Here is a 23,831-nt window from a genome sequence, read left to right on the forward strand (position 1 = left end):
CTAAAAAAGAATTGATGCCTTTGAATTGTGATGTTGGCAAAGAATATTGAATATACCATGGACTGCCAAAAGAATGAACAAATCTGTCTTGGAAGAAGTACAACCAGAATGCTCCTTAGAAGCAAGGATGGCAAGACTACATCTCACATATTTTGGACATATTATCAGGAGGGATCAGTCCCTGGAGAAGGACATCATGCTTGGTAAAGTAGAGGGTCAGAGAAAAAGAGAAAGACCTTCAACAAGATGGACTGATATAGTGGCTGCAACTATGGACTCAAACATAACAACGATTGTGAGAATGGCGTAGGACCGGGCAGTGTTTCATTCTGTTTTACACAAGATGACTATAAGCCAGAACAACAACAACATGTCACCTCCTTAGAGTTCTCAAACGCTCCAGCTAAGGCAGCTCTGGAGTCACTGCCTACCATATTGCCTCATTTTATTCTCTTGCCTTCCTCTGATTGCCTTGTCTTTCCCTGAATATCAGCATCAGGGAAAGTTAATTATGATTTTAGCTCTAACACGAAGATGAAGGCTTGGCCAAGATCACTCTTGAGACCTGACAGGATCACATCTGATTGCCTTTCTCATTCACTAACCTCATTTATTTGGGGAAAGGGTATGTCTAAGTAAATCTCTATTGATGTTATTTTTAAAGGAAAAAAAAAAGAAACTGCATTGCATGAAGTCAACAGGAATACATTTTATTTGTAACAAAAATCTATGAAGATCTAATTACTCACTTGAATTGTGGTAAGCTTGATACAAAAGACTCCAACAGATTTGTTACTAAAGATAAGATTCATAATATATTAAGGTACAAAATCAAAGTTTTTGGCTGAGTTAATTAATTCAACCCATTGCTTTAGGTTCACAGCTCAGAGTCATGTACAATACGCAATTTCGATTTCCTATTAAGCCTTGAGTTAGAGAAGAGGAAACAGATGTGAACAATACGACATAGATATACATAATTTGTATGTTGTCATTTAGGTAATAACTCTGAAATAAGTTCACTGAAATGTTATTACAATGTCCTCTAGGCAGGCTAAAACCACAGAAAAATATTCATTACAGGAGAGAGAATTATAGAGATTGTATTAATGCTGGAAATGCCTCTGGGAGAAAGCATACAGATTCAAAATACCGTAAAGAATTATAAACACATCAAGGAAAATCATACTCTTCAAAACTGGAAATTAGGAAATTTCGTAATTTAACCGACTTGATTAAAGACAAAGAAAAATACTGGAATACAAAACCAGTGTGATTTTAGTGTGAAAGAGTATCTTTTCATTCTTCATTTTCACCAGTACGTTGAAATGTGGTCATTTCATAATCTGTGTATTAGGTGTTTTCACAACAGTAAGATTGTGTTTGTCATTATGACACCGGAGAATACTTCTACACAGACACCAAGGAATGTTTAAATAACAATGTTTGTCTAGAGGTCATGATTGTTCAAATAGGCAAAAAATAAATTCTCCTCAGACATTTGTTATTTTACATAATCCCTCAACTCTTTTGTTGTAAATTAATGCAGTTTACAGAGCATCGACAGTAACATGCTTTTTCTGAATAGAAGTAATCTCCTTGCCTTACTGAATATCCTGAAAACAGATTTAATTCAACCATTCAAAATTTTATACCTCCTTTTACTAATAATTCTCTGCTATCACCAAATATGATAATAATAGTCCCTCACGCGTAACACTTCTGACATTTTCATAAAGTGTTTCTCACAGAAAGAAAGATCTGTTTCCACATTGGTAAAAAATATTTAGATATTCCCGGAGCAATTCATCGTGTAAAATGGGAATTGGTTTCATTTCCCATTTATATTAAGAGTAATCCTCAAAGTGTCTTGCCAATTCACTGTGTTTCATTTTCTCTGTGAATAGTTCATCGAATACTCTCTTCTGCTTTGAAGTAAAGTAGTTTATCCAATCACCCACTGCTCCTGGAAAAATGGGAAATGAATCAGACAAGAACCAATTTAAATATATAGTATTCATAAAAGAAACCTGTCAGATTCATAATAAAATGCGGACATTTGTTATCTTTTGATGCTAAGATTATGAAGGATTATTTTCTTCATTTTCCTATCTGTACTTTCTAATATTTTCTGTAATTATTGTATATTAATTTGTGCAGTTTAAGAAGATATTTCTTAAAAAGAAAGGAAGATTAAAATATATAAATGTCAGGGGTTTTATGTAGCAAACAAAGAAATGTCCGACATGAACTTAATAGAAACACAGGGCAGACAAAGTGAACATAATGACGTTTCAATCATTTCCCTACTTTGTGCACCTCCGTAGCAGAAGCTGTGTTGATAACATAGCACAGGGCTGGGCAATTGATCTCATTTTAAGGAAATTTATTTGACAAAATTGATAATGGAGAACTGAAAACATAAACACCGAGTGACTTGCGTGAAGTCCTCACCTTCAATTTAAGGTGTTTGGGGATTGAAATAGGATCTATACTTCACACAGTCCACCAGCCTCTCTTGATCACAGAAGTCACTCTTCTCAGCCTCAGCCAAAGAGTCAAGCACTCAGGGCTGCCCTTCTTGCCTCCATTATGCACACTGTGCCAAACCCCAACCCTGGATGTTGGTCTTTTCCACTCCTGGCCCCAAGCTTCCTCCCTGTTGGTCTACATGCACTGGGAGCCAGTGATACATCATTTTATCCCTCAATTACAGACTGTCTTATATTGTTCTCTATTATCTTTTCTTTCCAATTAGATCATAAACTCGATCAGGTCAGGGACTATGATATATTGTTGGTGTGTAATCTGCAGCCTCTACTCCAGTGCTGACCATATAGTGAGTGCTCAACAAATACCAGTGGCTTCACTGAATGTCAGACAATGTCATCTACAGCAAAGAAACCTATTACAATGTAAGAATTTTTGTTGTTGTCGACTCTGGTTCCAAAAGTGATATATATATATAAAAAAAAAAAAAAAAAGACTGTTTAAGAAGCAGCAAGGTAGAATTCTCTGTTCTGGCAAAACACAAAGACAATGGAAACAATAGTACCAGAGAGAAAAATCCCAGTCAGGAAATGACATTGCTTCTAAAAGGTGCCAACTGAGACACAAAATCAACTTCATGCAGTTAAACCAACTGATGTGTGGAAGACACTTGGCCCAGCACCTGGCACTTAGAAAAAAGAAAAAAAAAAAAGCAATACTAATATTATTTACCAATATTCACTGGTCCTTCCTGGTTCTCCGTTTTGGCTTCTGGTGTCCAATTCACCTAAACCTCTATTGACTTCCTTCATTTAACCTGACTTTTGTTTGTTTGTCTGGTGCTATGGACTGAGTTTTTGTTCCCCAAAATAGTATTGAATTCTTGGCCTTTGTACTTGTGAATGTGATCCTATTTGGAAATAGAGTTTTCTTTTGTTATATTAATGAGGCCATTACCAGTGTAGAATGGATCCTAAATCTAATCACTTCTGAGTTATAAAAGACCAGCATAGACACAGAGACATAGGCAGGGGAGGACAGATGCCAAGAAATGCCAAGGAACACTAAGGAACTTCTGAGACCACTGACAAAGGACCTTCTAGTGTCCTGAACTGTGAGAAAATAAATTCCTATTCTTTAAAGCCACCCACATGTGGTATATTTTGTTACAGCAGCAGCACTAAGTAACTAAGACAACTGGCTTCTGCAACTTTCTCTTAACATTTTTTTATGAAAAAAAGTCTTTTCAAAAATAATGGAATAGCTGTGTATGTAAGTTACGGAAAATACATATAAGCAAAAGAAAATAAAAATCAAGGAAATACACTTGTCTAACACTGCTAAGAAGTTGGCTGGCATGTATTCATCCAGATGTTGTCCTTTGCAAAAAAACCAAAAACCTATTGCCACCAAGTCAATTCTGAGTCATAGAGTAGAACTGTCCCGTGGGGTTTCCAAGGAGCAGCTGGTGGATTTGAACTGCCAACCTTTTGGTTGCAGTCATAACTTTTAACCAGTATGCCACCAGGCTTTCCATATATGTTTTTGTTGCAAACATATGTGTACATACAAACTACATATTTATTAAAATGCCACAATTTTAACCTGCTTTTTTGGGGTACTTATTACATTTTAATCATTTTCGCGTGTTAATATTTATACACCTACAATAAAAATTGTGGTCGAGTAGAGTAAGAGTGGCTTCAGGTGCTGGTCTGCCATCTGCTAGTGTGTGACGTTGGTCACGTTACTAAGGAGCTGAGTGTTTCAATAAAATGTGGATAACATGAATACCATCCTCAAAAGTTCACTCTCAAGTTTAAAGACGATAAATGAAGGATTATGCCTGTCACATAGTAAGCACTAAATAAGTGCTAGTTATTGTTACTTTATAATTTCCATGACTCTCAAATAAAACCCCGTATGGACATGACTTAATGTATTTAACAGCTTCTGATTAGTGACCCATTGAAGTACACCCTAGGTTTTCATTGTTACAAGCAATATTGCAATATGCATCCTTGTCCATACATCTTTCCACACTCCTGCAACTATCCACGTAACTTAATTTGTATGGGCCCTCAGACTCTGGCACTTAGAGTGGGCTACTCTGGATGGCTGTTTGTCGCGTTGTCTCCGTGGTCACCAAAGTCACTTTCTATAATATTGGCTCTGTCGCTGACTTTACAAGTGAAATCTATGGGAAAGTGAGAATTATGTTGTTGAAACTTAGCTTAAAGACAACTGCAGGAACAGATTCTCCTTTGTAAAGTGAGGGATATCACACTGTGCCAAGGAGTCTAAATGAAAGACTTCAGTGATTGATTTGAAATGATTATTTGCAGAAAATGGATCCCTAACCCCTACCTCATCCAGCCAATGGAAGGAATAAAGTGAATGGGCTCTATGGAGAGCCACCTTTGTGTTCAGTTCTTCGTGTAGTACAGATTTACACACAGGCACTCATGATGACAAGTATCAGTCAGGATGTTTCCACTGTTACCCTCCTGTGCTTAGATAGAGCCAGCACATGGAAAATGCTTATTAGGTAGAATTTAAATACATTAGAATTAATGTTGTTAGCTACGATTATGCTGGTATCATCCTACCTGGGGATATTTGCTAGGGTCACTGGTGAGGCAGATGAGGATAAGAAGTATAAATAACTGATTATCTCGTTAATTGGAATCTCAAAGGGCAGTGGTAAATGATGTCAGCAGTAACACTGAACACCACTAAGCATTAGAACTTCCTCATTCCTCACCGTCCTCTTTACCATGGTCCCGCTCAATTTCTTTCTCGTTCTCACCCCTTTTCTTCCTTTGCCTTCCTTCATGCATTCTTTTCTAAATTCTATCTTCTTTTATCTTCTGTCCTCCACCCCACCTGATCCTTTTTCTGATTCTGCTTCTTTCTCAAACCCCCACCTCATCTTGCTCCTGTCCTCTACTCCCAAAGTCCTTGGAAGTGTGGTTTGGGTTGATGCTCCTCTTCTTTACCTCTCATCTGTTCAAACTCTTCCATCTGGCTTCTACCCCCACAACTTTGGAAACAGTGCTCTCAGAATTCAAATGACAAATGAATTGCTGTGCTTGACCCTGTTTTTTTTTTTTTTTTTTTTCAACTCTGACTGATCTCTTTTCCTGGCTTCTCTTGGATTGTTTTATTCCTATTGATAGACTAATTGTGTCTTTTGAAAAAGATAAGTTGAAGTTTTAACCCCTGGTACTGTGAACATGACCTTGTTTGGAAATAGGGTCTTTGACGATGTTATTAATTAAACTAACATGAGGTCATGTGATGGTAGGCTGGGTCCTAATCCCATCTGAGTGCTGTCCTAAAAGAGAAGAGCTATACAGAAACAGTCAGAATAAAGACGGCCATGTGAACATACATCTATAATCCAAGGAATGCCAAGAAATGCCTGGGGCTACCAGAAGCTGAAAGAGACAGGAAGGAAACTTCCCCTGGAGCTGACAGAAAGTATGGTTTGGCCAACATGTTGATTTGGACTTCTAGACTCCAGAACGGTGAGATAATGCATTTCTGTTCTTTAAAGCCACCCACTTTGTGGAACTTTGTTACAGTACCACTAAAAAACTAAGACACATCCCTTTCTTTACTTGTTGTTGTGTGCCAACTCATAGCAACCCCACGTGACAGAGTAGAACTACCCCATAGGCATTCTTTTTCTTTCTTTTTTTAATATAATTTTATTGTGTTTTTGGTGCAGGTTTACACAGCAGTTTAGGTTCCCATTCAACAATTTCTACACAAGTTGTTCAGTGACATTGGTCACATTCTTCACAATGCATGAACATTCTCATTATTTCCATTTTAGTTGTTCCGTTTCCATTCATCTAGTTTGCCTGCCCCCTTACAGTCTCATTTTTGTTTTAAAGTAATTGTTGACCGTTTGGTCTCATATTGGATACTTTTTTTTTAGTGATGCGTCTATGAAGCTTCTGTGACTTTGCCTTGCTCAAGTTGTGCTGACTTCCCCAATATTGTGTACTGTCTTATCCCACAGGGTTTTCTTGGCTGTAATCTTTACAACAGCAGATTGCCAGGTCTTTCTCCTGTGGCCAGCATATCAGTCAGCAAGCCTTGTGATTTGGCTCCTTTCTTTACTGTTGTTGTTGTGTGCTGTTGAGTGGAGTAGATTCCAACTCATAGTGACCCTATGGGACAGAGTAGAACCGCCGCATAAGGTTTCTCAGGCTAAAACCTTTACGGGAGCAGATCGCCAGATCTTTCTCCTGTGGAGCTGCTGGTTGGGTTAGTAGCCAAGGGCTTAACTGTTGTGCCACCAGGGCTCCTTCTTTCTTTACTAGTCCCTCTAATCCTGAACTATTTTACCTATTTCTACAATCTGCTAATGTCTCCAAAACTGACTTCTCAGCTCAGTTCTACCCAAAAGCAGTTCCACTGCCACTGCCCAAATTACAACCCTTAATATTTCTTTTTTTTATATTTTAATATTAAATTTTTAATATGTTTTTTAATATTTCTTACCTGGGTTGTTACAACTGGGTTATTTACTGGACTTTCTGTCTCTGCTTTCCCTCTGTAATCAGTTCTCATGCTGACATTATAATTTTATAGCACAGAGGCCTGTCCATGGCAAAAAAAAAACGCAAGTGCCTCCTTAAAACAACAAATAAACCAGGAGAAAAAGTTTCCCACCATATCTATCAAAGCTTTTGCTCCCTGGCCCCAGTCTTTCTTTTTTTACAGACACATGTTCCTCATTCTGCCTCACACATCGCCTACCGCTGTAAGCACATGAGACTACCTATCCTTTCTAGAAAATACCACCCAATTTCATGGTGGTTCTGGACTCTTCTTCTTGCTGTTAACTCTTGCTGGAATGTATTTCTTCCCTGACATTTTCCTGATAAAATCCTGCTCGTCCTTCCAGTCCCAGATCCAGTGGGATCGCCTCACCTCTCACTTCCGTTCACACTTCGCTAGAAAACAGCTCTCTGTCCTCTATCCATGCTGCCATTCAAATTCTGCTCACGTTATTAGTATAGTCTTTATCACCTTGTATTACTGTCTAGATTATGACCTTCCAAAGGACAGGCTGTGCCTTATTCAATTTTTCCATCCTAGTTCTTAGAATTAAGTTTATTAATAAATATTTGCTGAATTCTCACCTCCCTCTTAGCCCTGGTTTGGCAAATATAAGGAGATAGAAATGGAAAATGGAAAAATAACCTTTGCAAAGTTAAGACAGTATCAGTTCTCTATGAGTTGGCAAACCTTTGCTTTGTAAGGAATTATATTCAGTTGTACCAAAGAAGCAAAACGAAATGTGAGTTTTCATGTAAGAAATGTGAGTATATACATGCAGATAATTTTGCCTTTACAAGTGATACAAACACATTTTTCCCACAGATATGGATAAAAATTCACATAGGGTTCAAAACAACTCTATATCCAGATGAACCAAAACTCCAAGTAAAACCTGGGGGTTAGTGGGGAAGATTTATTCCTTTCTCTTCATGTTTCTGTGCAGAAAAAATGTCCGTAGATAACACTTCTAGCTTTTCTGCCCAGCTTACTCCTGAAGAGTGACTTATCTGATTAGTGAGTATAGGAGAGTACACTGTCCACAGTTTCCTTCTCTTTCCTGGAGAGATGCATGTACTGCACCATACTTTACACCATGCTCCCCAGTGGGGAAGAGGGCTGCATCTGATTGGCTGGGACTGGAAGGGTATGTTTCTCTAATTCAGGGATGATGTATTAGCAAATGCACTAGGCTATGGACCTAGGGTACATTCTTCAAATAGTTTATCATTTCCATGTGTTTAACTCTTACATCTATCTCTCAGTTGGTTCCTAACTGGACATGGAAATTTCAATATCGAGAAAGAATGCAATTCAGCAATTTCATTTAATAAACAGGCCCTGAAGCATTACAACACAAAAGCATTGTGCAAGATATGGAGCATCTGAAGGTGAGATGAGAGATTAAAAGTAGCACGAAGGAACCACTTGTAAATACAAACCTCAGACAAAGTACCACATCTCTTTATGGCTTACCTTTCCTAAACACCAGGTTCCTATTGGACGTGAGGGCACAGATGGTATGATTTACATCATAGTTTTCTCTGGCTGCATTATTTTTCATTTCACTGAATGATGTTTTCCAAGCAATCTTATTAATTTCACTGTCACTCACATGTATACCAAGGAAAGCAGTTATTTCCTTTATGGTTTTAGAAACATCCTGAGCAACACACAAATAAATAACAAATAGTATAATTTTTATCAAAACTTCAAATTCATTCTTTAAAATCTGCATAGAATTCATTTATTGATTTACTGTTTTAATTTAATGAGATTTAAATTTTGTTTGTTGAAAATTTGAGGACTTACTTTCTTCATTTCTTCATAGAATATTATTAGAACATTTTCATCATTTTTGTGATCTTCCCAGCTTAAAACATGATCAAACCAGGATCCATACACAACTAAAGAAAAATGAATTGTTGAATTAGTATGCAACCCTGAGTTTTTCTCACATTAGTCAAGTATTCAATATCAGGCACACGCATATTAAACTCTGGAGTAAAAGTTTTTTTAAGCATTTAATTTTTTATGATTGTTTCAGTTAAGTATAATACTGTGATGTGAATGAAGCTTGATGGCCACATTTCTTAATAAGGTTACTGATTTTTAAAATTATTTTTAGTAAATAGGAGAAATGGAAGCAGAAATACAGAGCACATGCTTTCTCAATAATTGTGTTCTAATAACTACTTTCATGGCGACCTCACGTGTGCAGAGTAGAGCTGCATTCATGGGGTTCTTAAGGTGGTGACCTTTTGGAAGCACATCTCCAGGCCTTCTTCCAAGGCATCTCTGGATGAGTTCAAATTCAGCCTCTGGTTACCCATGAGTCAGAATCAACTCAATACCAAGTGGTTTGGTTTTCAGTGTTTTGTTTAATAACTACTTTCAATCTTGGGAGAGAAAGGGAAACATGGACGATATACTATTTTATTCTTGTAGAGTGTCATGATTTTCATAAGTATAGGTTCTTACCATAAAAAGTTTATAAACTTCTGCCAAAAAAAAAAAAAAAAAAAAGATTCTGCTACTTGTCTTTCACTTTATCTTAGTTCAAGACTGAAAAGATACATTGTTACGGATTTATCTGTAATTGACATTATCTCTTTGTTGTCGCTGTCATTAAATGACAACCATAAAAAATCTCCAGGGCCAAAAGCAAAATATTATCATGCAAAATAAGCACTATAGCAGTGATAATTAAAAACACAAAGTGAATCACCTTTCCTCTTGTCACCATATGAAGTCAACTAACTTGAAAATATAAAGCATAAAACATAATCATTTAAAGTACTACATATATATCATTCTGTACGTGTCTTATCATACAAAGGCTAAACTCTAGTTAGTGTTCCAATCATAAAAAAGCTACTCTACTAGCAGCTTCCTGAAGAATTCCTGACCATTCACTTATTGAATAAACATTTATTAAGCCATTAATGTCTGCCAAACATTGTGCTTGGCATTTTGAACATTAAAGCTCTGAACATATTGAAATATAATTACCTCCAAACTAACTGCAATTTTTCATGACTTTAGCTTTTGAGGAAACAAAGGACAAGAACTAAGCATAACGTATTTTTAAAATAAGAATTTCACGGACTATAGTGGCGTCATAAAGAGTCAATCCAGTTTTCTACTCCATGGACACCCAGGGTCATATAACAAGAATTGATCCTTAGAAGAACAGCCCTAACACAGTCCTCATTATCAGAAATCTCGCTTTTATTTCAGTGACTTACACAATACCTTATCTTAAACCAAAAAAAACCCAAATCCAGTGCCATCGAGTCAATTCCGACTCATAGCGACCCTATAGGACAGAGCAGAACTGCCCCATAGAGTTTCCAAGGAGCGCCTGCCGGATTCAAACTGCCGACCCTTGGGTTAGCAGCCGAAGCACTTAACCACTACGCCACCAGGGTTTCCATACTTTATCCTAGAATTACCCAAATTACCACATCAGCGAAAAGGGGCTCTTCTTCTGAGAATGGCCAACCTGTTCCCAGGCACAAAAACATGGCAGAAGGGAAACTGATTTTCTCTCATACAAATTTAGAAAGTAAACTAGTCACTAGTGCCCAATACCATGCCCACAGTGGTAACCCACTCCCCTATTTCCCACCAGTAGCCACAGCCCAGTCTTCGTTGGCAGGAGGGAAGCTGATTTTCTCTCACACAAATTTAGAAAGTAAATTAGTCACTAGTGCCCAGTACCATGCCCACAGTGGTAACCCACTCCTCTATTTCCCACCAGTGGCCACAGCCCAGTCTTCATGGATGATGTCACTGCCTAAAGAGGCTATGGAAGCCCTTGGACCGTAGGGAAGCTCCTCCTGTGACGATGAGCCTGGGCAGGCATAGAGACCCAGTGTTAGGCCCTGTGGTTAGGCATAATTGACAATGCCATTATGGTTTTGCAGTAGGAAATTGCATCCCAAAGTGTCTCAACATGGACTTAAGGATGAATTTTTGGAGAATAGCCTGCTCATAATTTAAGAACCATTCTATTATTGACTAATTTATATCCTACCTTATTCCAAAAGAACTTAAACCAGCTAAAAGAATGCAAAGAAACTGGCTACAGTGCCTTCCCTACTAACACAGGAAAGTCTAATGTTTGTAATAGTTTAAGTCTATATCCTAACTGATATATTAGAATATGTCTAGAAAGGTGTTTTTAAACAGGGTTAGAGCGGCTAAGATGCATCAATTGGTCTCAATCCACCTGGATCAAAGGAGAATGAAGAACACCAAGGTCACAAGGCAATTACGAGCCCAAGAGACAGAAAGGACCACATAAACCAGAGACCACATCAGTCTGAGACCAGAAGAACTAGATGGTGCCCAGCTACAACCGATGACTGCCCTGACAGGGAACACAACAGAGAACCCCGAGGGAGCAGGAGAATAGTGGGATGCAGACCCCAAATTCTCATAAAAAGACCAGACTTAATGGTCTGACTGAGACTAGAAGGACCCCAGTAGTCATGGCCCCCAGACCTTCTGTTGGCCCAGGTCAGGAACCATTCCCAAAGCCAACTCTTTAGACAGGGATTGGACTGGACAATGGGTTGGAGAGGGATGCTGGTGAAGAGTGAGCTTCTTGGAGCAGGTAGACACTTAAGATTATGTTGGCATCTCCTGCCTGGAGGGGAGATGAGAGGGTAGAGGGGGGTTAGAAGCTGGTGAAATGGACATGAAAAGAGAGAGTGGAGGAAGGGAGCGGGCTGTCTCATTAGGGGGAGAGCAATTGGGAGTATGTAGCAAGGTGTATATAAGTTTTTGTGTGAGAGACTGACTTGATTTGTAAAGTTTCACTTAAAGCACAATAAAGATTTTTAAAAAAGGGTTAGGATAAAAAACATTCTGGATAATTTTTAAATCAGAATCCTCATAGGTCATTAGTATATCTGTAGTTTTAAAGAAAATGTGGCTTTCAAAATAGAGATTGGAACTCTTCTTTTCATGGGAAATAATTTAATCCATATCCTTCATCAAGTCACAGAACTATCTCACTTCTTGGTTTTAACACCTTTGTATGCCTTTCTTCTGCTATCCAAAAATACCCCTTCTTCGTAGGTACCCTTGAATAGAAGTTGTTCATTCTGGCCCAGTCCATGTGTTTTAGAGTCTAGAGAGTGAGTCAGAAATTTCACTGCTTCCTATAAGCTTCCAGAACTCTCCCTCCTATAGAATGTAGGGTTGTTTGTTTTTTGCTTGATTGTTTTTGTTTTCTTGAGACTTGTGTCCTTTATATATGCCACCCTTTCCTTCCTTGTCTGTCATAAATTGACCTTCTGCTCTCTCCCCTACCATCGCTGAAGTCTCAGTCCTTGCCATCAACTGGAAGGACTTTAATGACTAGCTTCTACAATGCGCTAGTCTGACCACTTTGGTCCTTTCTATCTTCACTTTATTCCCCTTGTGCACCATCTCAACAGTTTTCTTGCCAATACCATCAACTTCCTTGCCTTATTGTTTATTTCAATCACCTAACAAACTCCCAGTAATTGAGTCACAGTTTACCTTCTTTTCTTCCTTCCCCTTGCTGCTGAGTGCTGCTATAGAAATTTACACACTCTGTGTATTTATGCCACTGCAAATTCGTTTTTCCAACCTTAAGGGCCTTCAGCCTGCCTAGCAAACTGACTCATTCTGCTTTAGCACATTCTTTTATTCCACATTTTTTGAAAACAAATCTCTGCCTCTTATATCCAGTTATAATGAGCATCTTCATTTTTAGAAAGCCCTCTGAAGATATGATAATTGTGCAGAAAAGTAAAATCCTGGGATAAAGTAGCCTCAGAAAAAAGGAATACTAATATATGAATGGAGGGGGCAGGCTATGGGAAAAAAGAAAAAATAAGATCTAAAATACTAGTTTCCCAAAGATATTAATCTATCAACACATTTCCAGAACATAACTTATCGTTGCTGTTTAATTTGAAAACCAAAGACATATTTGTATACTCAGTGAAAGGCAAAATATTAATTAGATAATGTTACGTAAATTTGCAGCTATCGGCATCTCTTTATTGTACTGCCTTGTAGCATAACTCACGTCTAGTCTATGGCTTGGAATTGTGTACAGGATATCACAGTGATGCAATTATAAACTAATCTCTCTAGATAAATATCTACTGGCAACATTTCCACCCAAATATGAGGCTCTTTAAAAGTCTATATGTCTAGTGAAATAATAAGTGAGTATATTTTACTATTTCTGTAGTATATTTTAGCCATTACTTAATTGGAAACTCTAGATAATGCTATGAACTAGGTCATTTTTATTTTGTATTAGAAGTCTGGGCCTGAGAATGGTTATGCTGCTTGTTCAAAGACACACAGGGAATAAATTACAGTCAAGACTTGAGCCCAGGTTTTCTGCCTCCATAGCCTGCTCCTTCTATTACATCATGTTGTCATTTGCAATAAAAATAACTCTTCCCTCAAAAAGTCATTGAAGAATGTCCTTGAAACACACTCACATATGCATATACCCCTCCACACACACAGAACTATAACAAAAAGAAAAGCAACTATAAAGGAAAAAAGTAACTATAAAGAGTAAAAACTGAAGCCACTGCTTCTATGTGAATTAGGAAAAAATGCTTAAATACCATACAGTGACTATTTTTGGTGGTGATAGGGTTTGCCCAGGCTGATTACCCACAAATGTACTTACGAGTAAAATATCTTTATAACTAATAGTCTACTAATTTACCTACGAAGGTACCAGAGAATCACCTAACATATTTTTTTCAAATTACACTCCCAGATATCCTGCTACGAGTCCCAGTGATACGGTGGTAGCAAAGGCAGGTGGTCCATGGTGGACAGTTAGCATCTTTGGGTTCTGGCCTAGACTGGCCTTCTTGTGGTTTCATCCATAGGAAAATCATTTCTAGGACAAAAGCAGAACTAGGTCTGCTCTCCCCATGCTAGGCAGGCCATACCTACAATATGCTCTGCCTTCTGAGCACTGCACAGTAACAGAGATATGGCCAAGTTAGAGCTTGTGTGGTGATGGGGGTGGATGACAAGCCACGCTGTGTAATAATGGTAGACGAAAGCCACATATCCTGTCTTGAGGAAAAGCAGGCTCAAGATCTGTTTTTAAAAAATAATTTATGTATTTAATTTAAACTCTGCTTATTCCAAAAATGGAATTGAAGAGAAGGGAGGCATGCTAACTATCTTCAAATATTTAGAAGGCTATCGTGTGGAAGAGGGATTAAGGATCAGGAAGAGAGCTTCCTGCTGGACATGTCATGGCACAGAGGTAAGAGCAAAGATTTTGAAGCTAACACCTGAATTTAAATCTCCACTCTGCACCTTGTTAGCTCTGGGTCTGTGGACAGGTTACTTGGCCTCCTCGAGGTTCTCATTTTCCTCACCTGTAAAATAAGGATAGCATCCACCTCACGGTGTTTTAGCAAGGATGAAATGAGATAATGTTTGCATAGCACTTAGATAAGTGTTTGTATCACATGGCAGGCACACAGTAAACAGTAAGATTTTCTTTTCTTTTTTTTTTTTTTAAATATCTTAGCAGTTCCAAAATGAAATATGTTGCTTTGCAGGGTGTCGAATCTGTCCTTACGGTTAGGAAGCTTAGCCTACATAACTCTTGGGAATGTTGTAAGGATGATTCAAACATCAGGTGGATGTTTTGATCAGATAACCTTTAAGATACTTGCTGTTCCTGAAATTTTATGATTCTTCCATTTTATCACAGAATTTTATGATTCTGCCATTAGTTAAGGAGGAAAATAGAAAGAGGAAGTGAAAAGTGAAACAGTGTGAGTTTAGCACCCTCCTCTATAGAGAATACAGTAAAATAAAGCAAAAACTTGCTGCTGGTGGGTTACCAGTGTCCTCAGTTTAGGGTTACATTTGTTAAGGCCATTTTGCAATTAACAAGTTAAAACCTAACAGTTTGCAAATAAAATAGTGAAATTAGGAATTAAGAACTACTTTAAGCCTAATAAGAGATAGGGTCCTCTGAATACATACGATTTCTAACTCATGTCTCTTCTAAATTCTGCTTTGTATTGGTATATTATTATGGTTTAATGAAAATTTGGGAATTCAGAATAGGATTTGTTTTGTTTTCTCCAGTGCTTCAGACATGGCTGAGTCAGGAAGAAAGGAAAAATTCCCAAGGTCCTGAATGACAGCAGGACCAATGTGTGTGGATAATTTTTTCAGGATAAATTACTTTTTGTTAGTTTCTATAAAACCATGTGTCAAGATGGCTCATTCTATCACAGTTTGTTTATTTGAGGAACTTGGGTTTGTGTGCGTGTGTGTTTTTGTTTTATTTTCCAAGTGGGCACAAGTTATGTTTCAAGTGGCACAGTGGTTAAGAGCTACGGCTGCTAGCCAAAAGGTCAGCTGTTTGAATCCACCAGGCGCTCCTTGGAAATCCTATGGGGCAATTCAACTCTGTCCTATAGGGTCGCTTTGAGTCAGAATCAACTCAACAGCGATGGTTTTTTTTTTTTTAACAGGTGCAGGTTTCAGCCGTACCTTGCTGCACTCCCATCAGTGCATGGTTATCTCAATGAAAAGCCTAATCTTAACATGACAACTTCAACTCTAGGTGAAAAAGAGGCGCTTCATCAGAATTAATCTCCGTCTTGAATGCAGTTCAATAAATAATCGCTAATATGTGCTATCCATAAAAAAAAATATGTGCTACCCATAAGTGATAAAAAAGACTATGAAGAAGCAAAGTGAGGGAACATTTACTTAGAAGAAATAAAAGAACAGATTGCAATGTATTTCTGAAAATAGGCAGTAAGGATCCATTCAAACATTTGGTTTGAAAACTTTCATTTTGAGAGAAAAAGTTTACTGTACATTATGACTAATAAGCACTGGCATATTTACCATCTCCTCTTAGGAACAGCTCTAAAAACTCGGCCCATGTGGCAGTGGGGGGGAGATTTGGGTTATCCCTGTAGTAGTGGTACAAAGAAACAGCCGTGTCTTTTGGATTCCTAACAACATAAATGACCTGTTAAAAACAAAACAGAAGAATTTATTCCTGGATGGAAATAACCCCAATATAAAACATTCCTTAAAAGAAAGCAGCAACTAGCTTTACCTGTGCAAGCCATGATTTTTTTTTTTTTTTTGGCAGCTTCATCTGAATATTAAACAGACTTAGGCCAGTGCGTCTCAGCACTTAATGTACGTAAGAATCACCTGGGGATCTTGCTACACTGTAAATTCTGATTCAGGAGGTCCAGGACGAGGCCTGAAATTCTGCAGTTTTAACAAGGGCCCAGGCGATGCTGATGTTGCCAGTCCATCAACCACACATTTTTTTTTCTTTTTAATTTATATGCTAAATTTGGTCCTATGTTTTAGGAACATACATGGGAAAACCCTATTCATTTGTACACAAGATCATTCTTTTAATATCCATGTATTATAAGGTGTGATTTACATACAGTTTAGGGTTTCTTACAAATTTTCTATTCTTTATCTATTCTTGTTTATGGGAAAAACAATGTTTTGGAATTTCGTTTTTCTATAAATGAATCCCCCAAAGAGCAGGGAATCTAATACCCTCTAATTTAATCACTAAGAGTATAACTCCAATTCAATAAATAATTTTTTTAGTACAAAAAAAAAAAATTTTTTTTTTTTTTAGTATATACCAGGTGGAAACCCTGGTGGCGTAGTGGTTAAGTGCTATGGTTGCTAACCAAAGGTCACAGTTCAGATTCACCAGGTGTTCTCTGGAAACTCTGTGAGGCAGCTGTACTCTGTCCTATAGGATCGCTATGAGTCAGAATTGACTCGTTGGAAGAGTGTTTGGTTTTTGTATACCAGTTGGGGCCCTGATGGCTCCGTGGTTAAGAATTGGCTGCTAACCAACAGGTCAGCAGTTTGAATCCACCAGTCAATCCTTAGAAACATTATGGGTCAGTTCTACTCTGTCTTATAGGGTTGCTACTAGTTGAATCGACTCAAATGCAACAGGTTTTTGGTTTTGGGTGTAACAGGTTGGTTTGAACCCACAAGCCACTTTGTGAGAGAAAGATGTAGCAACCTGCTTCCATAAAGATTACAGCCTTCAGGTAACTACCCTATGGGGAAGTTCTACTCTGTACTATAGGGTCACTATGAGTCAGAATCACTTTGACAGCAATGAATTTTGTGTGTTTTGCTTTTTGTTCTGGTATACCAGGTAGTGCTCAGTGTTCCAGACACAAGGCATATAATGATGCACAAGACAAAAATGGTTCCAGCCCTGCCTCTCAAAACTTACAGTTACGTGAAGGGGTAAGATAATTAAACACATTTTTGATGATGTAGTGTTTGAAAAGTTATAATAGAAGTATAGAGTGCAGTAGGAACATAAGAAACAAAAGTGCTTTAGGCAACTTTTAACACCAGCCTACAGAGTACTGCATTGCTTTTTATAAAGTTCAAAATAAGGATTAATCTTCAAACAAATGACTTTAGTTTATCTCATAAATTATACTTTTCTTGCAGAAAAAATAAAATTGTATAACTGCATTAATATAAAATTCTTCCACCATGAAAATGGCTAAAATATTCATAAAGACAGAGCATGTAATGCTTCCAGAGAGTGGAAAAAGGAAAGTAAAAGAAAAAGTACAAAGCAAATTAGTTAGCTTTATCAATAGTCAGGAAACCCTGGTGGCCTAGTGGTTGAGAGCTACGCCTGCTAACAAAAAGGTCAGCAGTTCAGATTCACCAGGTGCTCCTTGAAAACTCCATGGGGCAGTTCTACTTTGCCCTATATGGTCGCTATGAGTTGGAATCGACTCGATGGCAATGGCTTTTTTTTATCGGTAGTTAGTGATGGGCTAACCCAGATCTCAAGCACAGATTCAGAACATACTGGAGGACGAGAGAAGAGAGGTCAAGACAACATTCCATACAAATACTGTACAACACAACCTGTCACTTTTTTGTGATTTTCTGTAGTGTCACTCTTCAGTGTGAGAACCTGGATGTGATAGGAGAATCTTAAATCATGGTCAACACTGCTTGAGTACCAGATGTTTTATTTGCTTTTTTATCAACACTCAGGGTTGATAAATTTTACTTAGGAAGAAAGTTTTTGCTGAGTCATTTTTAATATATAACTATCTTTCTGCATTGTGTTCATAGTCCAAGTATTGTGTGCGGCCCGCCTAAGCAGCACCTGTTCTCCTTAAATTGAGAGATGTGTGAAGGGCAAGGCCATGCCTCCCTGTTAAAGGAATGACTAGCCGCCTTTAACCTCCTTTACCATCTTTACCTCAAGAAAGAACTGGAGAATCACCCAGCACATCAGGTCTCCTCTAACTCCTTCCTGAGCTGACTCAGAATCCTAGGGCTCAGAGAGCACTATTTTAATAATCTATTGCTTTAACCAAAAAGTGATAAAATGGTAGAATTTTAAGCCTCAGCCATACAGTTGGAGAGAATTTATTTTAATAAAGAGGAGAGGTTTTTAAAACTTCAGAAAATCCCTAGAGCTACATGTAAGTGATTATCTACTGAGAAAGGCAATGTATCCCATTAATGCATGTTTTGTCAACAAAGGTTAAAAAAATGTATTCTAAGAAATCAGAATAAACAGTGGGAAAGATTGGGGGATATGAAGGAAGGTAAGAATAGTACTCTGTGGAAAAAAAAAAAAAATTAACCAAAATCATGAGTTGGAAAGCATAAATTTCATGTCAGAGAGTTTGGAAAAAAAGGAGAAAGAGGATTAGGAAGAAAATATAGGAGGCCAGGTAGAGTTGAGAGCTAGTAGGGAAAGATTGGGGGAGTAATTTAGAGTCTCACAGGCCCTGCTGAGGGCCAGGAAGGCTAGCCCAGCATCTCAGATCTCAGAGCTAAGCCATCGGTAACAACGTTCATCCTCTTGGGAGGCCCGGGACAACCGGAGAGCCTCAGTTCCCATTAAGGATCACACCTTCAAGGTGGTGATTAAGAAGCATCCTAGCCTTTCTGAGCTTCAGTTTCTTTGCTTATAAAAGAAAAAATACCTACCACTTGTGTCTTATTATAACGTATATAAGACACATAACTTAGTCTCTAGTAGCCATTTGTTTTCAGTGTTACTGCATTACCCTGCATAAGGGTCATTGAGTTTACCAGACCCTTTTTCTCTCCCAAATACCTCCCCCAGCCCTGTGTGTGTGTGTGTGTGTGTGTGTGTGTGTGTGTGTGTCTTAGAGACAGTCTGTTTCAAGTGAAAATGCTTGGTTGAGTGAAAGTGTAATCATGTTGTATGCCTTCTACTGTTCTGATAGATTTCCTAGGGATAGAGGCAAAACCCTATGACATTTTGCCTTTGGTTGATACAGTGGTTAAGAGATTGGCAGCTAACCAAAAGGTCAGCAGCTCGAATCCACCAATAGCTCCTTGGAAACTATATGGGGCAGTTCTACTTTGCCCTATAGGGTTGCTTTGAGTGGGAATTGACAGCAACACGTTTGGTTTTTTGGGGCTTTGACTGTGTTCACTTTTATTTGGGCAGAAGAGTAGAAGGTGTGTGTGGAGGCATTGTAGTTATGGACGTACAATTATAGGAAGATCTGCTTTGACAGGTAGGTTTTGTGTTTTTATTTTTAAAATATGGCTGACATTGAAAAGGCTTCATTACTAATTACTTGTAAGTATCGCATGTATCTTGCCTTTGCTTTTTAAATATTCTTTTTTTATTAAAATAAAATTTTAAAATGCTCCTTATAGGAACATTTTGTTCTGGCAAAATACAGACGTCTGTAAAGAAGATAAAATTTCAACCTAACACCATATCAGAGAAAACCACGTGGCATATTGGTATTTTTATACCTAGTCTTCTTTTTTTTTTTTTTAGTGTGTGTGTGTGTGTGTGTATGCAGCCCTGGTGGCACAGTGGTTAAGAGCTTGGCTGCTAACCAAGAGGTTGGCAGTTTGAATCTACCAGGCACTCCTTAGAAACCCTATGGGGCATGGGGCAGTTCTACTCTGTTCTATAGGGTCATTATGAGTCGGAATTGACTCGGTGGCAACAAGTTTGGTTTGGTTTTATGGGGCCCTGGACCAATTGGTGGTGTCATAGTGGTTAAGAACTCAGGCTGCTAACCAAAAGGTCGACAGTTGGAATCAACCAGCCGCTCCTTGGAAACCCTATGGTGCAGTTCTACTCTATCCTATAGGGTCACTATGAGTTGAAACTGACTCAGGGACAATGGGGTGTTTTTTTTTTAAGACATCAATGTTTTAAGTAAAAAGATTAAAACCAGGTCTAAAATAGAACAAAACATTGGCTAGTGTAATTCAGGTTGACATATCAGTATAATGTTTATATTTCTTTCAATGCTAAAAGATTATTAGCAATAATTTTTATGAGCTGGACACTGTGGTAACACCTATACCTACGAGATGGATGCTATTATTCAAATGATAGTATCGAATGAAGAAACCAAGGCTTAGGGAGAATCAGCAACTTTCCAAGCCACGCGGCTTGAACACACCAAAGCAAGTATCCAAGCCCAGCTTGTCTGACTCTAAGCCTCTGCCCTTAACTTACCTTGCACTGTTTTATTTTAATTTTCATTGGTAGCATGTCATAGCTCAAATGTGTTGGAATAACTCTTTGCTTAGACACCATTTTTAGCTCTTCAAACTTTGAAATGTCTCCGAATTCGATAGGAGATGTTAGAGTAAGTCTTGCATTGGGAATGTTCTCAATGACTTCTGCAATCCAGTGAGTACCTTCGACCAAATATAAAATAAAATGTGTTTTAATTAAATGACACTCTTGATGAAAGGGATAAAGAACATTCACATGAGGTTTTGAAAGCAATGAATGCATTGATTTTATTATAATTATTACCTCCTGACACCCATTTAAATCTGTCGAAACATTGCAGACACTAATTCATTTCTAATCCCATTTTAAAGAGTGTGAAGTGATATGAGAACTATACATGCTGTTTCTTGTGTTGAAATACTCTGCTACCACTTACTCCACCCCCTTCTCCTATTCACACAGTTCTTACTGGTCCTTCATGCTCATCAGCTTCCTCTTTTATCAACTGTCTTCTGACTCCCCAACCCCTGGCAGAGTTGCTCATTCACAGTGTACTCAGCACCTACTCTATTAGAAGGAACAGCAGAGTATAACAGTATTATTGCCACTGTTTGTGTTCATGCCTGTCATCCCATTTTTTCTTTGAACATAGAGACTGAATCTTATTTTTGTTTGTGTGCAAATACATAAGGCCTTGCCACTGCTCATCGCTGATGAGTCAATTCCAACTCATAATGACCCTATAGGACAGAGTAGAACTGCCCCATAAGGCTTCCATGGAGTGCCTGCGCAATTTGAACTGCCGACCTTTTGGTTAGCAGCTGTAGGTCTCAACCACTACACCACTGGGGTTTCCAAATACATAACAGATACGTAAAATATTTAAACAATAAACAAATACCATGTTCAAACATCATAAAGGATTCAAGTCAGCTACCATGGAGTCTAAATGGAATACCACTTTATGTTCACATAAAGCAAATGGTGAATATGCTTCAATGTTATAAACTGTTGAGCACAGAAGTAGAAGTTTGGGGGTGGGATATGTTTACCAATGTGAAAGTAATGTCCCCTATAGTTTAAAGCAGGCCTGGTGGCACAATGATTAAGAGCTAGGCTGCTAACCAAAAGGTCGGCAGTTCAACTCTATCAGCCACTCCTTGGAAACCCTATGGGGCAGTTCTACTCTGTCCTATAGGGTTACTCTGAGTCAGAACTGCCTCAACAACAACCGGTTTGGCTTAGTTTTTTGGCTTAGTCTCCCTTTAGCTCATTTTAATTTCAATGAGACACAATATTAAAATATACTCCTATAGAGTTTTATAGTTGAATATAGTTTAAATAGTGTTCTCATTTGCATCATATGTTTTGATATTAAGACTCTTAGATTACAGTGTTAATAAGTATAGGTTGTAAATATTCATAATCATAATAGTCATATTAATGTTCATAATAGTAATGATATTTGTATTATTTTAATAAAACATATTGATGAAATATTTTGATGAAGGAGAGAAAATATAAACTATGCTATTGCAGAGGCCTTCTGGCAGCTGGTGGTTTCACTGGCAAGGGCTGTAATTTATAAGCACCAATATGTACAGTGGAAGCCTTATAGATAGCTATTTATATGTGGTATGCTAGCCACCTGCTGCAAAACCCAGAAAGATATCATAAATTACTTTCTAAAGTAACATGTCAATTAAGGTAAGATATATTTATTCACAGAACAACCTATTGCATTTCACCTTTGCCCTGAGGTATTCTGGGAGCAATCATTTAGTTTCCATTTGCAGAATATTTTCCAAAATAAAAGATATATATATATATATATGGCTTATATTTATGCTTTAAAAGTACCTTGGGAGGTCTGGCCCTACATGAGCCCTGCATCTTTCAATAGGAGGCCCTCTTGTGCCTGACTTACAATCAGATGAGAGGACTACCACACAGACACAGCTCGAAGGGAGCTTAGCTCTGAGGAGCTGGACTCCTGCTAGCAGGTATATGCCCATTCACACATGTCTGCTATCCTGGAAATAGCAACAGAAAGTTGGATCTTATATACCCTGGACACCTCTAAAGGCAATATATAACTAATTTTGATTAAGGAGACCTGGTGGCACAATGGTTAAGCAACTCAGCTGCTAACCAAAAGGTCGGTGGTTGGAGCCCATCAGCAACTCCAAAGGAGAAAAAACCTGGTGATCTTTTTCTATAAAGATTCCCACACCCACTGCCATTGACTCGATTTCAACTCATACCAACCCTATAAGACAGAGTAGAACTGCCCCATAGGGTTTCCAAGGCTGTAAATCGTTAGGAAGCAGACTGCCACATCTTTCTCCCAAGGAGCAACTGGTGGGTTAGAATCACCAACCTTTCAGTTAGCAGCCAAGAGCTTAACCACTGCACCCCTAGGGCTCCTTCCATAAAGACTGCTGCCTTGGAAACTCTTTGGGACAGTTCTACTCTGTTCTACAGGGTCACTAAGAGTCAGAATCAACTGGACAGCACACAACAACAACAAAATTTTGATTATCTACAGAATGACTTAATTCATAATAAAAGTCCCTTCATGAGTGTATACTCATATCTAGAAATAACCTTTAAGTAAAGACCCTTTACCAATCAAAATATTTACGATTCTTATTAGCACTGAAAAAAAAAAAACCCATGTATATATAAATCAATCACTAAGTATAAATCAAATAAGTACTGTTTAGTTATTGTGCTTGGTGCAAAGCATAATGAGAATGCTACAATGTAGTATATGTCATACTTATTGTATACATATATATATATATCAATATTTGTATGTCTTTATCAATAAAATAGAAATAAGACCATAATAAAGCTTTAACTTTTCCAGCTGAATCATCTTAGGCACATTTTCTGGCTCTCCAATATCAAATACTTTCATTAAGATATTTAGGCTGCCTTAATTTCTGTGGAAAAATTCTGACAAATAAATGTTTCATAAAAATGATCATTATACATTACTTCTTATTATTTATATTTCTCTATATAAAAATGCATTAAAACAAACTTTACCAGATTTTGGGTAAGAAACCAGAAATACATCATCTTCTCTTGCATCAAAAGAATCCAGGGAATTAAGAAGTTCTTCTGAAGACATAGTGGAAAACAGAATCCCCTTGAATTTATGAAGAACACCTGAGCGGTTCTGCGATAACAT

General features: G+C 37.9%; 1 protein-coding gene across 1 annotated transcript; it reads right to left on the reverse strand.

Moving 5' to 3' along the window:
• Positions 1-1,847: 1,847 nt before the first annotated feature.
• On the reverse strand, positions 1,848-23,831 carry LOC126076272 (sulfotransferase 6B1-like). The gene is made up of 6 exons (XM_049884843.1): positions 23,687-23,831; positions 20,630-20,814; positions 15,970-16,096; positions 8,878-8,972; positions 8,542-8,728; positions 1,848-1,966 (listed from the first exon to the last, which is right to left on the reverse strand). Exons 1-6 carry the CDS (start codon positions 23,829-23,831, stop codon positions 1,848-1,850), a joined length of 858 nt encoding a protein of 285 aa, XP_049740800.1.

Source organism: Elephas maximus, chromosome 4 (genome assembly GCF_024166365.1).
Source record: "Elephas maximus indicus isolate mEleMax1 chromosome 4, mEleMax1 primary haplotype, whole genome shotgun sequence".
Taxonomy (NCBI): Eukaryota; Metazoa; Chordata; class Mammalia; order Proboscidea; family Elephantidae; genus Elephas; species Elephas maximus.